This window comes from Aulonocara stuartgranti, assembly GCF_965226115.1.
Source record: "Aulonocara stuartgranti genome assembly, chromosome: 5".
Taxonomy (NCBI): domain Eukaryota; kingdom Metazoa; phylum Chordata; class Actinopteri; order Cichliformes; family Cichlidae; genus Aulonocara; species Aulonocara stuartgranti.
Window position 1 is genome coordinate 29,380,220 of NC_138943.1, and position 13,489 is coordinate 29,393,708.

General features: G+C 43.1%; 1 protein-coding gene across 2 annotated transcripts in view; it reads left to right on the plus strand.

Annotated features, from left to right (window-relative positions):
- The first annotated feature begins 388 nt into the window (after nt 1-388).
- Nucleotides 389-13,489, plus strand: part of fgd5a (FYVE, RhoGEF and PH domain containing 5a) — a 33,670-nt gene continuing 20,569 nt past the window's right edge. For both annotated transcript variants that reach the window (XM_082532668.1, XM_082532669.1), the window contains exons 1-2: nt 389-900; nt 2,639-5,408. In XM_082532668.1, coding sequence (XP_082388794.1) covers nt 891-900; nt 2,639-5,408 — 2,780 coding nt within the window. In that variant the 5' untranslated portion in view covers nt 389-890. The remainder of the gene's footprint in view (nt 901-2,638; nt 5,409-13,489) is intronic.

Consider the following 13,489-nt stretch of genomic DNA (forward strand, 5'->3'; position numbering starts at 1 on the left):
AAGCCCAGCCAATAGCAAAAGCTTTGGCGTCCTAGAGAAACTGTTTTTGGAAACTGCTTTTAGGAGCCTTTCTATGCACTGTTCTAGTTCAGGAAATGCTCCATGAGCAAAACACACTGGAGAAAAACTGCTTCATTTCTGATTAGATAATCCAGTGATGCTCCAAGCACGACAAGTATGCAGCGACACAGCTGAACAGCTTATCTAACTTTGTGGATCTTCCAACTGTCATCAGTTACATGTCAATGAAAAGACACCTCACACGCACACACACAAAGAACAGATGTTGTTTTCCATGCAAAAAACAATAAAAATGTAGCTGCAGATTTAAAGATGTCCATCGGGACGATACGGTGCTGAAGATGAATTGTGGCTTATAGTTTCATATTTACTGAACAAATCTCTCTCAACTCCATCTGACCCTGCTGGTCTGTATGGCAACATTTACACGCATATGTGGAGCAAAGGACGGCCACTCGTGTGGTGAAGTACACTGATTCGTCAGTGCCAAAACTTCCACAGTAGCTGAGAGAAATTGGTGTGCAGTGCATTTTGAGTGGGGCTGAATCGCGCTTCGAGTCCGCGCTGCGCTCTGTAATCCTGCCTCAGGAAGCGCCAGGAAGCACCTCCCGTTTCCACACAGCAGCGTCCGCTGTAGCATCAGCACTCGAGCTCAAAGCTCAGCTGCTCATTCTGCGAGAAGAGGCACCTTGCACAAGTCGACCACCACTGGAGAAGATAAAGATGACATGTTCTGCTCCTCTTCCTCCACAACTTGATTCTCCGGCGATGCGTTTGGATTAAGTTTCCGCGTCATTTGGAGAAGCACGATCGGCGTGTGGGCAAAAATGAGGATAACTTTCGCTTACCGTGTATGATGATGTCCAAGAATGAACGCAGGTTGGTTGTGAAATACATAAGCTTTTGCGTGAACACACCAGAAAGGCAACTTTTGGTTTTACATGATGAAAAGTGTGTTAATGCAAGAGTGTTAAACTGTGAATCTGGTTAATGGTGCCTGGAGTTATATTGCACCTACTTGCTTTGCACGTTACAGGATGATTTTCATTGTATGACTGGAAATGATCTGGTCCGTTACATTTTAGTTAGTTTGATAGTTTGGTCACACGTCTACTGATCTTTTTTCATGTGAATTATCTGTTTATAACACTTTTTGAGTGGTTTAAATCACAGACCCGTTATGGCCAGTTCCCAGTGGAGGGCTCCACTAGGAAAAATGTCCTGTTATAGTATTAGATTTGGAATTAGGATTATAATCCATCTCTATGAAAGTGCACAAACCAATTGTTCTGGATAAAAGGTCACCTGTCCTGAAAGGTTTAGCCTTCAAGAAAGAAAGAAAGAAAAAAAGAAAGAAAGTTAGTAACCGGGTGCAGTTTAAGTGAAAAATTTCAAACAGAATCTCAACAGTAATTATCAGTTTCTTTATGACAGCCTCCTCGCTTTAGATTTTAGGCTGGTTCGGTGTGATTTTTATGGTTGGTATTCATAATAAGGACTCAGTCTGAAATCATATCCTGAGAGTTTGGCACTGTCAAGGTCCCAGTGTCTATCTCTTCCTTTGTTTTTCGAGCATTTGTTCTAATTGAATTCTTGTTGCGTAATCCATATCCTGTTGTTTGCAGTCGGTTGCTTTGTCAGACTGGCATCCTTGTTTTTTTTCTCTTCCTCTTTTATTGTTCTTTGACACACTCTTTCAGGAAAAAAAGAAAAGAAAAACTGTGTGTGCTTACATATGCGCTTGTGTTTCTGGGTGTTTGGGAAGAATGGCGAGAAGGAAGTGCATTTGTGTTGTGAAAATATGTACTCCTAAAGAGGTTTATGGAGGAATGATGGGGGGTGTAGTTAATGTCCTTTCCCTAACCTGCGTGGAGTCCTTCATGTTGTCTCGGCTGGCCTGATTAATGAACCTGGAATTCTTTTTTTTTTTTCATTACTGAAAAAAAGTCAAAGTGTTGGAAGAATATGCTATAAACGAGACGGAGAGTGCACTGGCACACAGAGAGAGAGAGGGAACACTAAGAGATAACCAGGGTGCACACAGGGTTTAATAGGATGTGCGTCAGGGCAGGTACTAAATAACAGGAAGAGACCAGGGGTGTATACACACTTTGTTAAGTATGGGTGTGTTTCATTAGAATTATAAATTTCACAAGCATTGCTCTTCACTGAATTAACACAATTTAACACCTACTTCATTTTAATAGTAAAAAAAATAAAGTTATTATAGGTATGACCACCTTAATCATATCTTATGAGATTGTTTAAATACACATATGGCAGTGTGAAGAATTCTTATGAATTTAGTTGAAAAGTTTTCACCGTAATCAGCCCATCATTATCTAATCCTGCTTTAACTGGCCAATCTGCATGTGTCATTTCCTAGATGGGAAATGTTATTGTTCCTTCTCTAAGTACCCTGTGGCTCTGTTATTTTTCCTGCTGATTGTGTCCCCTGCAGCTTTCTGCGTGTCACTGACTACTACAGTGTACAAGGTTTCCTCTTAGCAGTGTACACAGCAGCAGAAGCCACATGTTTTATCTCAGCGCAAGCTTGCAAAGTATGGCAAATATTATTTGCGTCACTAATTTCTTTAAATTTTCTCACTTTCTTCAGATTTTCAAAATCCACTGCAAGTCCCTCTACCAAAGGTCCGCAGTCATCTCACCATCAAAGTGCAGTCCAAGCTAATGTCGAGACCTTGTCCCACTGTCCAAGGTCCAAAACCTCCTGTTGCCCCCAAGCCCAGACCCCTGTATGAGCCTTACCCACAGGGGGAGCCCTGTGCTCAGCAGAGTCTCAGTAATGGAGATGTGGCTCACTCTGATGGAGAGACTGAAGAGCTCCATGAAATGGAGAATCAGGACCAAGAGGAGAAAAGTGAGGCACAGGAAGGGGATAATGACAAAGGGGACACAATAGAGACAGAAACTAAAAAGGAATCAGAAAATGAAGAAGAAATATTAGATAATAACGGTGATGTAGACAGCATCGGCTCTGATGACACAGTCAAAGCAGATGATATTTCCACTGTTGACACTACTGAGAATGAAAATGATGACACTGACTTGAACTCCCCTGAAGATGGCAGTCGCACTGATGATGATGAGAATACACCAGCACCTTCTCAAACTGAAACAGAAGAAGAAGCAGGAGAGGAGGATGAAGAAGTAGAGGAGAAGAGATTAACTGAAAAGACTGAAATACTTTGTGAGCCTGCAGAACACTCAGATGAAGCTTTAGAGGAATCAGACGCTGATCAAACCCAGTCACTCAACAACAGTGAACCGAAGGAGGAAGTCAGTGAAGAAAGGGACGAGCATCTGCACCATGACTCACTTATAAATGAGAATGAACTGACAGGTGGAGGGTTTGCCTTTGGATTCAGCATGCTTCCAACTGTAACTGAGGAATATCCCTACGATGTGATTGGTCCCACAGACGATGCTAGTGATACATGTGAGTCATGCGACCCAGCTGAAACAGGGGACACCGAGGTCTGGCAACCAGAACGGGCAACCAAGGATCCTTCCGGCTGTTTCCGATTCACATCCAGCACGGAGGATGTGTTTGGGCCTTACTCTGTCATACAAGCTGTTCCGGGAGATGTGACTGACACTGCTGACCCTGAGTGGAATCAGGATGATACTGATGGGAAGCCTTCTACCACAGATGAAGAGCACACAACAGGCTATGCTTCTAACCAGGAACCTTACTATGTGTCATCAGATGATGTGGACAAGTTGGAGGATAAGCAGGCACTTTCAGAACTGGGGCACATCGATGAGGCCACTGAACAGTCAAACGAGCACACAGAAAAGACAAAGGACAGCGAGTCAGCAGATGAGTATGCAAACATTGATGATTCACTCTGCCCTAAAGACGATGACCTTGAGCAGGTAGAGTGTGTCTCATCAGAGGATTACATCGAGATAGGTGATGACGATGAAGAGGAAGCAGAGGAAAAGAAGCATTTCCGAGTAAAAAGTGCAAAAGAAAGAAACGCCAAAAGAGAGCAGGCTCTGCGCAGCCAAAGAAAAAGCTGCCAGCCTCGGCTCAGGTTGTGTAATATCACAGTGCCAGCTGACCTAGACCTGGGCCGAACCCCAGAGCTAACCAACAGGGTGGTGTTTGCCCACACGACCGAGGCCTTTGAAGAAGACATAGAGGAACTGGACTGCCATATTGTGCCTTATTATGAAGACACAGACTCCGATAGTGAAGAGCATATTTATGAAGAGGCAGGGTTTGACTCAGAAGGGGAGAATTTTGTGACACTTGATCGAAAGACAATAGTCACTCGATCACGATCCTATTCTGGGAAAGTTCCTGGTTATGTCCCGGAAACGGTACCAGAGGAGACAGGGACGGAATACCAGACCCATGACTACTACACGGTGTCCTTGGACAAGTACAGTGAGTCTACCAGCCACCCCCAGCAAGCAGGTATAAACTGTGTGATTCCATCTATGAAGTCTCGCCGCTTCTTGTTATACTCACGGTCTGCAGATGGCCCAGACGTGTCCTTGAGCAGCCCACTTGAGATGGGTCAATCATTGAAAGATGAAATCAGGATGAAGAGAAAGGATGACACCCTTTCCCTTCCATGTATGATAACTTCTTCTGGAAGTTTCTCCCAGCGTAGCCATCAGTCCTCCAGTGGTGTTTCCACACCAACTTCTCTAGTGGACATCCCTCCACCATTTGAGCTGGCTTACATCACTAAAAGACCAGTTACCAAGAGTTCCCCATCCCTCCTCATCCAACACGAACCCAGTGACCTACCTAAGAAGAAGAAGTCCTCCTTTAAGCGCTTTTTAGCTCTGAAGTTCAAGAAAAAGACAGATTCAAAGGGATTCAGTGATGGAAGTGTCCGCTCTTCGCGTTCTTCCTCTGAGTCAAGCCACCACGGTCCAGTGAGAGTCATCGAGCTTGATCGCAGAAGCACTGGGAGCTCTCCTCAGCCCCAGTCCCGCATGGTGAAACCTCAGCAGCGTCCTTCAGACCTCCCATCCACCTTTCTCCTTTATAAAGACCAGCACAGGAGGAAAGGAGACCCCAAAGCTTATGGCAGGAGCGTCTCTAGAGTGGAGTCCTTCGAGGAGCGCTCTCGCCGCTCTGCCATGCCGCTGCCTTTGACCAAACCCCGCTCTATCTCGTTCCCCAGTGCAGATACCTCAGACTACGAAAACATCCCAGCCATGAGCTCAGACTATGAGAACATCCAGATCCCAGGCAGACCCACTAGATCCCACACTGTTACTGAGTTTTTTGAGGATCCAAACCGTTCAACAGTCCCCTGCAATGAGAATGATGGCTATGTGGATATGAACAGTTTCCCTGGGATTGACAGCAAACCCCAGCCATCGAAATCGGACAATGAAAGGTAAGATTAAAAATCCAGCTGCTCTTCAAATGATTTAGTTTCAAAACCAAGATTTTGAAAAGCTTGTTTCATCTGAGCTCTAAAAGAGATGTTACCTCACACCCTACCATCTATAGTGGCATCTTATTAAATGCATTAAATGCATACAGTCATACAAAGATGAACACGCAAGTGCTACACAATATAGACCAAAGTTATTAAAGGTTCGGTAACTGAGTGCCTAGTTTATACAGCCAGAAAAATTCAAACATTAAAAATATTTGGTTATTATATGAAACGTATTTGGTCAGATCTGGTTCCTCTGTTGGTATTTGCTGATTTATAGGTTTTTAACCATTTTAGAGTTGTCATGACCCCAGCTTTATTTGTGTACACTGGAAATGTTTAATCTGATGGCTGAACGAGGCTTAAAGAAATTCAATCAAAAAGCTTCCTTTGTCATTTTCTGCCAATAACGATAAATGAAATGTACCTTAGTGTATTTTACCGAGGACCGCTACCTGCCTGGTGGGTGTATCTTTAGAATCCCAGATATAGACCAATACAAACAACTATCAGTGTTTTTTTTATGGCTGTGAGCACCACAAAGGATATCACATCTTTCTGTACTGCACTGGGGCTAAAGCTGCATCCCAACATCTAGGCTAAAGAAAATGTAATCTCCATATGCTATGAATTGGAGTGCACTGGCCTTAATACACTACAAAAAACTAGAGATGGACCGATCCGATATTACGTATCGGTATCGGTCCGATACTGACCTAAATTACTGGATCGGATATTGGAGAAAAATAAAAAATGTAATCCGATCCATTAAATATCACGAAAGCACCTCACAAAACTTGCAACACGCCGTAACTCACCTCAGAACGTTAGCAGTCGGAGCAGTATGCATCACGTGATAGAGCAGCTGTGGCATGCAGGACCTGTCGGTGGTCTGGATAGCATGTGGAGCTTCGCTAGCAACCTGGCATTTCATCTCCGACAAAGTTATCCCCGAGAGAAGTAAAGCAAGTGTGTAAGTCCATCTCTGAATGTTTGTAAAGCATTCCCACGTTAAGCTTAACAAGCGACTGCCTCTCGCTGCTTAAATCAGCTGATCGGCTTTTCTGTCGCGAGTCTGTCTCTCCTTTGTTTTTGGCCCACTTTGCGCCAGAAAGAGAAAACCAGCGGCTGAACAACAGCAGCACGTTTAAGCTTGATAAGCTGTTGTTAGAATTTATTTAATATTAATTTCTACACCAGGATCTTTTTCTACGTAGCTGACGCTGGTAACTGTGCAGGTGCGGATCTAGCAAAGTTTAGCCAGGGGGGCCGATAGGGCATTAACAGGGAAAAGGGGGCACAAAGACATACTTTTCTTTCTTATTCTCATTTAAAATGTCTAGCTTTTAATAAATAATTATCTGACACCCAAAGTTTTAATTTGATGTAAAAATGAATAGAAGTCAATTACTGTATATAGTGACTATTAAGTCTAATATATATACCCTAGTAAGCTATAGTACTTTTTACTTTGGGAAGGTACCATCTGTGCAGTCTGCAATTTTGTTGAAGAAAGATGTTGAATCTATTTAATATTTCTTGAAAAATAATTGATTTCTGTGCATTTTTTTTTCACACTGCATCAAATTAAGGTTGATTACGTCGATTAAGCATCATGAGGTGGCGCGTGAGGGGTGGTTCCCTATTTTTTATTTATTTAATTTTGTTGTTGCTGGGAGTTGGAACCCTATTAGTTAGGTTGCTTAATATTTACGCTAAGTACTCTTTAAAATACCAGAATAGGGAGGATGGTGTAGGTCTAAGTTTATTAGATTGATCAGTATGGCTGAACTATGAAATATTTTTTTTGTATACAGGTATAACAGAATAGCTTTAGTGTAGTTGTTGTTTTAAACTTGAGTATGAACTTGCAGACTTGCAAAATGCAGCAAGATATTTTAAAAAACAGTTTTGTTGATTAAAAAACACTATATCGGATTCATATCGGTATAGGCAGATATCCAAATTTATGATATCGGTGTCGGTATCGGACATAAAAAAGTGGTATCGTGCCATCTCTACAAAAAACTACTAACAGCCAGTCTAGAAACAAAGCTTATTCTGCCTGTTCATTTTGCAGTCTGCAGAACAAGAGAGCGCATCTGTCACTGGAATCAGTTTTAAAGTGAGTAAAGCTTGAGTTGTTAGGGGCAGCGCAATACACGCAAGAGTCCAGGCTTAACCCTAGAACAGCTGACAGACATTGTGTGTGAGAGATGAGCAGCCTGCTATGTCAGGCATCACTGGCTTTGGGAAGAAAGACAATGCTTATGGGAGAGCTTACTCCTGATTTTCCATTTGGTGGATTTAGAGGTCACATCTGGTGGTGGTGCTGCTTCTTCTGCAAGTCTGAGCAGATAGAACAGGTAATGGCAATTGCGTAGCTGGCAGAGTGCAGGTTACACACATTAGAGAAAGTCATTATGGATGCAATTAAAAGTGCAAAAATTGAGAGGAGGTTTTTTTTCACATGTAAGAAGTGGCGAACACTAAAGAAAGTGTGAGAGCGTGAGGGGAGGGGAGGTGTGACTAAAAGGAGCTGATCAGTAAGAAAACAAAGAGAATAGCGATCAAGTGAGGTGGTGGGTGGGGGCAGTAGGAACAGGAAAAAGAGAGCGAGAACAGTTGTGGTATAATTGCTCTCCTGTACCTGACACTGATAGTTAAGTTCAGGAGGGCTTTTATTAAAGTAGCTCTCTCCTGAGTGCTCCTCTTTCATTGGACCCTTGAGGGGCAGCAGGGTTTACTGCAGTGCGTGATAGAGTGAGGAATCACCGAGATCAGACTGGGCCAAATTACCCCAGCCTGTGGCACAGCTTCAGCCACTGCAGGCCTCAGTGTTTCCCCAGTCTTAATAAAAGAGTCGTGTTTGATGACTTCTGTGTGGTCAAAGAGATGGGTCATTACCAAGAGCTCTGTGAAATGTTTAAGATGATCCTGGGACAGAATGCTTCCTCCTTAATTTGCCCTTATTTCTGGCAGTGTCCTTTGTTTTGTTTTTTTATTTAATGATCAAATCTACAGTTTGTTTTATGGGTTTATTAGCAAATTTTGTCCTTCGTAACACTTAGCCACACAAAGCTTCTTCTCCAGGTATGCAGCTGTTCATTTTCCCCATACCAACATACATATTTATATACATATTTCAACATCACTTTAAATCATTTGCGTTTCAAGCCCTTTCCCGTGGCTTTTTGTCTCCTGATGATGCTATCAATGTGGCTCATTGTGTGCCAGAGGTCTCACAGCGCTCACAAGGATGCAAAAAGCCTATCTGTCCAGTCACCTTGCCTATTCTTCGTTCCCCTGGAGAGGCATCTATTGCCAGGGTCACTCTTTAGTGTATCCATACATGTCAGAGTGTATATACCGCATGTGTGTACCTATGTTTTACTGCCCACAGTAATAAAGTCCTGTATAGTTGGTGTAGGTGCTTTTGTCTGCGTGTATGTGTACACCTTGCCCAAAACTCTTTTCAAATCTTGACACTTGCCACTGTCCCAGGCCACCAAGCCGACGGAGGCAGTGATTTATTGAGGAAAGATTCAACAGTCAATGTGGTTGTAGACCCACAGAGGAAAAAGTGTGTTTTTGTGGTGAGGAAAATGGCCAAGTGGCCCCAAAGCAGTGCACACAAAAGGACCATGCCTGCAGTCGCAGACATGCATTTTAAGGAGAACTTACAGGCTTGGCTTGTTTCCACGCATGTGATTAATGTCCAGCAGCATTCAGACGCTACTTTAACACAGGCATTCAGGCAAAGCAAAGAGACATGTTCATTAGCAAGCTACCATAGTGTACAATGGATAAGGAAAAGGTGCACTAATGATTTATTCCAAGCCCTATACAAGATGTTTGTTTGTAAGTGGTGTGTATATGCATATGTGCACGCATACTAAGTTACAGCTCTGTGTGCTTTATCAAAGATGAGTCTCATGCTGAGTGTGCAGCCTCAGCAGAATAATGTTTGCCAAGTAGCCCTTGCAGTAACAAATGAGAGCTGGCAAACAACCATTTTAGCAAGGAAAGTCCAGGATTTAGGACTGTGCTCAAATTACGAAGCATAAAGTGTCCCTTCAGGTACCTCAAAGCACTTCCAGGTAGGTTTACAGTAATAATGCAAATATGTTGCCCACACTATGCACACAGTAAAAGGTTTCCACTGTGCTGAGCTCAGTGACACATGCATCTGTGGTTTATCTTTTGGCATCATTTTCACTTCAAACGGTTCAACGTGAACCTCCTCAGAGTGATGACAAAGCCTTGGCATGGCCTCTGAAACAGCTCCTCCACCCACTGTTATGTTAGTGTTAGTAGTGATGAGGGAGACATCTTAAGTACATTGTTGCACTGGGTGGTGGCTGTGTAGCGAGGTGGTGGACAGGGTGTGTCACTGGTTTGGCCAGGCCTGGTGCCAGTCACTCTGAGGTCATTGCCAGGTCATCCCCGGGGAGGAAGCGTCCAGCCTAGGAGCTTCCCACCAGCCTGTTTACAGGAAATGCAGGACGAGGGCTGGGCTCTGGTGGGAGGCAGCAAGGTGGAGAGAGGGGAGGACAGATAGAACGAAGTGGGAAGAAGGGGGTCACCGAGGTGGGGTGGAGGCTCGCAGACTTTCCCTTGAATAGCAGAACGAGGTGTGGTGCAGTCAGGAATGTCAGGTCCGATGTTATTGTTGTTCCAGTTTATCAAGACCATCCCCAGACTCTCGGCATCTTGGCCCAAAGTATAGCAGCATTAAGGATGAATCAACCAGAAGTGAACAGGAGTTATAATGCTGTTCTATATACGGATGGAAGGAATTGCAACCAATTACGATGTGGAAATATTAATAACCTCAACCTATTGATCACATCACAGGGAAGACAGCAGCAATACAGCAAGTGTTCTTCTCACAGTTTCAGCTACACAACAGCCACAGGCTATATGTAATCGTCCTCTCTAAAAACAGAAAAACAGCTATTTAGCACTGCTCCCACACTCTTAATCCTCCCATTAGTATCCCAGTCTTCAATAGTTAGCAAGCTAATGAAGCTTTTCCTTTGGTCCTATTTCTTGTAATAGTGCCATTAGGAGAGGGAAAAGGCCTGTCTCATTGGTCCAAATATATACTTTAACACTCAGCGTTTAGCTCAATTGAATTACATATTACAAGCATCGCCAAATTCGCAGCAGATTGGTGGAATATCGGCCGTTTAGCAGAGAGCCATTGTGTCTTCCTCGGAATTTGACACAGTAGATTTAACTTTGTCGCATTAACAGGGGACATTGCAGTCGGCTGGCGTAATAGCATTGCCTTAATGGTCTTGTGAAAGGCCTAATGAATTAGTATATTACAAAACTCATATTTGCTGGTTTAAATATGGTAATGGCATTTATGTATTTAGTTGGTTGAAGTTTAAATTTGGCATGCCACTCTTTAGAGTAAAAATAGGGCAAAATGGGCTGTTTTTAAAGTGTCAGTATATTTTAAATCAGCAGTCATTGTGTGTGTGTGTGTGTGTGTGTGTGTGCCTTTCACATTTTCTTGTTTGGGAAACGGCTCTTGGCCAGTGTAAAGTATCCATAACGCACACAGAGGGTTTGTTTACAAAGATTGTTCTGCCGTTCAAGGTTGAAGGTGAAAAGGTGAAGGTGAGAGTTTGTCTTGGATGTTTGAAGTAATTGATCTCACTTTGAGCTTAGGAGCTATCCATTCCCCCACCGTTTCTCTTTGTTCACAGCATCACCCACGCAATCCAGGCTGACCTGTCTTCTCTAAGGTCACCAGGCTGGAGGTGCTTTCACCAGCCAAACCAGTGAGGTCAATTGGTGTCTGTGTGTGCACGTGTGTGTGTGTGTGAGTGACTGAGTATGTGTAAGTGAACGGAGTTGAAGTCCAGGGGGATACCTCTTTTAACCTTTGGTCTACTCTCAGTTTGCGCTGAGGGCTGTTTGAGGCATCAATAAAAACACTGATTAAAGGAATGCATGTGAGAATCTATCTCACATGCATTCCTCCTTCACTGTGTCACTGAAGGAGGATCATGCTTGAATTTGGTGGGGTGAAGAAAACAGTAGTGTGAGTGGAGACCTGAGTGAGGCAGGCAGACAAACAGAGAGGTCAAGAACCGGATGCACAGAGACACAAGGTCAGCTAGCAATAACTATTAACACTTGTGAATGTCTACTTGGACTTAACTTTAGTAGCACATAAGTGTGGCAGAGACTGGAGGGAACAGCCTGGCTAGAAATATTGCAGACTAATGAACCTCAGGTCTGTGGGAGGATTGGCAGCAGGCCGTGTAAATGGCATGCCACACCAAGAACAAACAGCAGACCAAACAAAAGCATTACACACAGCAGCAAATGCAAGTAATGAGGAAAAGGTACAAGGAAAGATCAGGTCATTTACATTTTCTCCAACAGGTCCAATTCAAGGTCACACAGGGTCAGACGATGATTCACACTCAATGTCATTTAAGAGTCACAGATTAAATATTACTTGATAGTTAGATTAAAGTGCGTGTTTTTCCAGCTCACAGCAGTATTTTGAACTGCGTGCTTCACAGTGTATCTAGTCAGGTTAGGTAAATGTGGCCAATCACACAATGCTAGGGGGAGACGTTTGTCTCCAGAGCTTTGTGGCTGATGTGACAGGAGGCAGGTCTGCGATCCCTCCCAGTCAGCTACTGTCTTGAAGCAACATTGGTGCACCAAGACAGCATTAAAATGGCAATAAGACAGAAAATAGATAGATGTGAAACTTCCTCCACAGATAGTGATGTAGTTGCTTCACAACAGCGATTTAACAGCAACTCAGCAATCTTGTTCTTACATGGGAATATAACCAGAATACAAGCAGTTGGCAACCAGTGGAATCGAGTCCTCCAGTGTAAAGAGGCAAGTTTGCACACCTGTAGTTCATTTACTCTGGTCCCAGTAGTCTTTTCATTTCATACATAGTTGCTATCCTGTACAGACCTGTGCACACCTATAGTGCCTTGCTGCATCCCAGAATACAAAGTATTCATGGCTATGGGAAGTTTTTTAGCTATGCTTGCAGCGCATACCTGGTAGTTGGTTCGACTGAAGGTCCGATCATGTTCACATCTTAAACAAAGCGCTCTGGAGTTCGTTTAGAACCGCGCCAAGACCACCTCCACCAAAGGGTCTCAGTGCCATAGTTTCGTTCCGCACCCACGTGCGACTACCGTGTTCACATCTGCACAAACAGACTGCACCAACGAGGAAACTAAACCAGAGTTTGATTTAAACTGACTGAATACTCACTCAACCAGGCAACCAGTGCAGTCGCCTTGTGATTACACCCAGAGGTTCACCATGCCTCAACCTCTGGGTCAGCAGTTGGTCCTTGTAACTGCTTTCATTTATCTCAAACAACAAAATAATTCAATGTGATCACCAGGCAACCACCAATTTTTCCTAGTCACAAGGAGGTTGCCATCCCACTTTTACTCTGAGGTCAAGTGAGGTAATAAAGAGCAAAAAGGTTGTGGTGTGAGAAATGTTCAGACACACCATTTTTAAACTTTTAGGTCTAAGAAATGAAAATATTTGAAGATGTTTACCAGTGCTAAGCTTCTGTCACAAAGTTCTGAAGGTAAACTTTATCCCAGTTATGATTTTTTTTTTCAGCATAATGGTTAAAATAATAAAATACAACTTAAATGCAAAACAGCTCTTACTTATATTCCACCTTGAGTCATTACCAGGAGTAAAAACTGAACTTTGCTATGCTGTAATTGTTGAGTAATGTAATGTGATTTCCAGTGTCTGCCAAGAACAGCACTGAGGTTTGTTTAGGCCACCATGACTGAGACTCCTGTAGCTATTAGTGAGTGCCAGCGAGTGTTCACATTCAGGGTCATTTTTTTAATGCTAATTAAAGCTGTGTTCTTGTAGTCATGTATGAGGCTCAGTGACTGTGACAAAAATGAGATCTTGGCTCTACTAATAGTGTGAGAGTATATTTTGTGAACTGATTTATTTTCTAGTCACTTAAACTCATGTATATTGAGGTGCTTTTTATTTAATAT